The sequence below is a fragment of the Myotis davidii genome, unplaced genomic scaffold, assembly GCF_000327345.1.
Source record: "Myotis davidii unplaced genomic scaffold, ASM32734v1 scaffold260, whole genome shotgun sequence".
NCBI classification, from domain to species: Eukaryota; Metazoa; Chordata; class Mammalia; order Chiroptera; family Vespertilionidae; genus Myotis; species Myotis davidii.
The window spans coordinates 227,563-230,227 of NW_006291758.1; the positions used below are offsets into that span (position 1 = coordinate 227,563).

The following is a 2,665-nucleotide window of genomic DNA, read 5'->3' on the forward strand; positions in this document are numbered from 1 at the left end:
ACACCCACTGATTTCAAAAGTACATACTAGTATGTAGCCCTATGATCATTGCAGAAGATGAGTGGATTAAAAAGATGTGGGCCCTGGCTGGGTTACTCAGGTGATTGGAGCATCATCTGGTACACCAAAAAGATTGTTGGTTAGACTTCTGGTCAGGCACATACCTACATTGTGGGTTAGATCGCTGGTCAGGGTGCATATGGGAGGAAGCCAGTTGATGTTTATCTTCTCTCTCTCTCTCTCTCTCTCTCTCACACACACACACACACACACACACACACACACACATCAATAAACATATATCCTCAGGTGAGGATTTAAAAAAAAAGCTCTGGTACCTTTACCCAATGGAATACTACATGACTGTAAAAAGGAAGGAAATCTTATATTTTGTAACAGCTTAGATGGACCTAGAGATTATTAGGCTAAGTGAAATAAGACAAATACCATATGATCTCACTTATATGTGGAATCTAATGAACAAAATAGCAGACAAACTAAATAGAACCAGAGACATGGATACATGGAAGAGACTGACAGCTGTCAGAGGAGATGGGAGAAGCGGAGATTGGATGAAAGAAGGTGAAGGGATTAGCCAAAAAAACATATGCATAACCTATAGACACAAATGACAGTGTGGTGATGGCCAGAGGGAAGGAGAGGCAGGGCTGGGTGGAGGTGGGCAAAGGGGGGGAAAGGGGAATATCTGTAGTAGTGTCAACAATAAACATAAATTAAAAAAAATAAAGTAGGGACATCTGTAATACTTTCAACAATAAAAATAAATTTAAAAAATAAAAATAATAAAATTACTTGCAATTACTGTCCAAAAAGAAAAAAAAGAAACACTAGGTAACACTGCTTCCTCGTATTTCATTAACTTTCATAGCACTCCCATGTGATATGTATTATAGCATTCTAAATCTTGCAAAATTGCGAATAAGAGAAAAAAATGCCTAATTAATATCATGCACTAATTTAATAACTTCTTTTTCTGGAGTTAAGGCTAATAATGATAAGAGCTGAATTGTAAAGGAATCAAAAATAGTGTGCCCTTTTTTCTCTGAACTGTTATGTCCAGTAAGAGTAGTAAAAAAGCATCATCAATTTAGATTAAATCATTTCAAATAATGTGGCTTGTCTAGAAGAAAGTAAAGATTGATAAAAGCAATAATAATAATAACAGAATGGCAAAAAGATAACAAAAAATACAAAACCCAAAGCAATGAAGAAGAACAAAAAGGGGCTATGGGCAAGCTGTTTACCCTTGAGTTAGAATAATTCATTTTAAAAATATAAGAAAAATGCTTATTAAAAGATAATGTAGCCCTGGTCAATGTGGCTCTGTTGGTTGGGCATCATCCTGTGCACTGAAAGGTTGCCGGTTTGATTTCTGGTCAGGACACTTGCTTGGGTTTTGGGCTGGATCCTTGGTAGGGCCTTGCAGGAAACAGCCAATCAATGTTGCTCTCACACTGATGTTTCTGTCTCTCTCCCTCCCCCTCTCTCTAAAAATCAATTACAAAATAAAGATAATGTAATTAGCAATCTCTAATTGACAGTCAAGAGATCTGGGCTTCAGTCATATTCATGACAATTCAGAGCTGGGAAGATTCTTAAAAGATCTTTTAGCCCATTCATTTGCAGATGAAGGTAACTGAGGCCCTAAGCGACAGCGATTCACGGAAAGTCAAACAGATAATGAAAAAAAAACCCAGCATTCCTCAGATCTGATTCCCTCTCCAATGTTCCATCTAACTAAGTCTGTCTTTTGGTTAACTTCTGTGGTCTCCGCAACTCCCTTGGCTGGCCTGTGATCCTTAAGCAACTTCTTTTGTAACATGTGACTAAAATATATAATCTAGTTGCTTCCAAGAAATGATACATAAAAAATTCTTCTGAAAGTGCTTTATTTTGATTAGAAAAATCTATCCATCCTATAAATGCATTTGAAGGTATGTTTGGTACACTTCCTCCATTTAATCAAGGAGTTTTATCCCAATGCTCTTCTTTCTCAAATAGACTTATATCCACTCTTGTCCTTATAGAGGGGAGAGGTACATACCTTGGCTTTTTCCTCAAGACATTTAACCAAAGCAGAATTCAGGTATTGTCTGAGGTGATTATTCTCTTCATGTAACCTAGCAAGTTCTTCTTCCTTCTGCACCAGGGTGTCTTGGAGCTGCAAAAAGTAGACAATGGTGAAGGCTGCTCCACTATATTGACTTTGTAACTATGTAATAGTGCCACTGATCCTTAACCTGCTTAAGCCTGATTGTTATTTTGTTTGTTTTAAGAACTCTACCTCAGGGAGCCCTCCTCCTCAGAGGCCTAAATTCAGTCTACACCCACCTACCACCTGATTGTTCAGTTTTGTGCCCTGATTTTTTTTTTCATTGCCAAGTGTTTGAAGAGATTATATGACTTTTAAAATTGTAACCACAAGGCAAGGTATGTAGGAAAATGAACTGTGTGCAACTGTTTAAATATAGAAAAAGGTGTTTGGAAAGTTTTGCTGGACTCCTACCTTGTACTTTACAAAAAAAAAGAAGAAAAAGAAGGTGGGTTGGCTTCCCTCAGCCTCAGATTGATTGGCTCATGTGTCCACTTGATTAAATTACTCTCTCTGGAACAGCTATCAGCACATTATGGAATGTGAAGCAAT

At 37.4% G+C, this 2,665-nt stretch overlaps 1 protein-coding gene across 1 annotated transcript in view; it reads right to left on the minus strand.

Moving 5' to 3' along the window:
- Window positions 1-2,665, minus strand: part of GMNC (geminin coiled-coil domain containing) — a 9,702-nt gene that overhangs the window by 2,835 nt on the left and 4,202 nt on the right. The window contains exon 5 of the mRNA XM_006765204.2: window positions 2,066-2,182. Within this exon, the coding sequence (XP_006765267.2) occupies window positions 2,066-2,182 (117 nt within the window). The remainder of the gene's footprint in view (window positions 1-2,065; window positions 2,183-2,665) is intronic.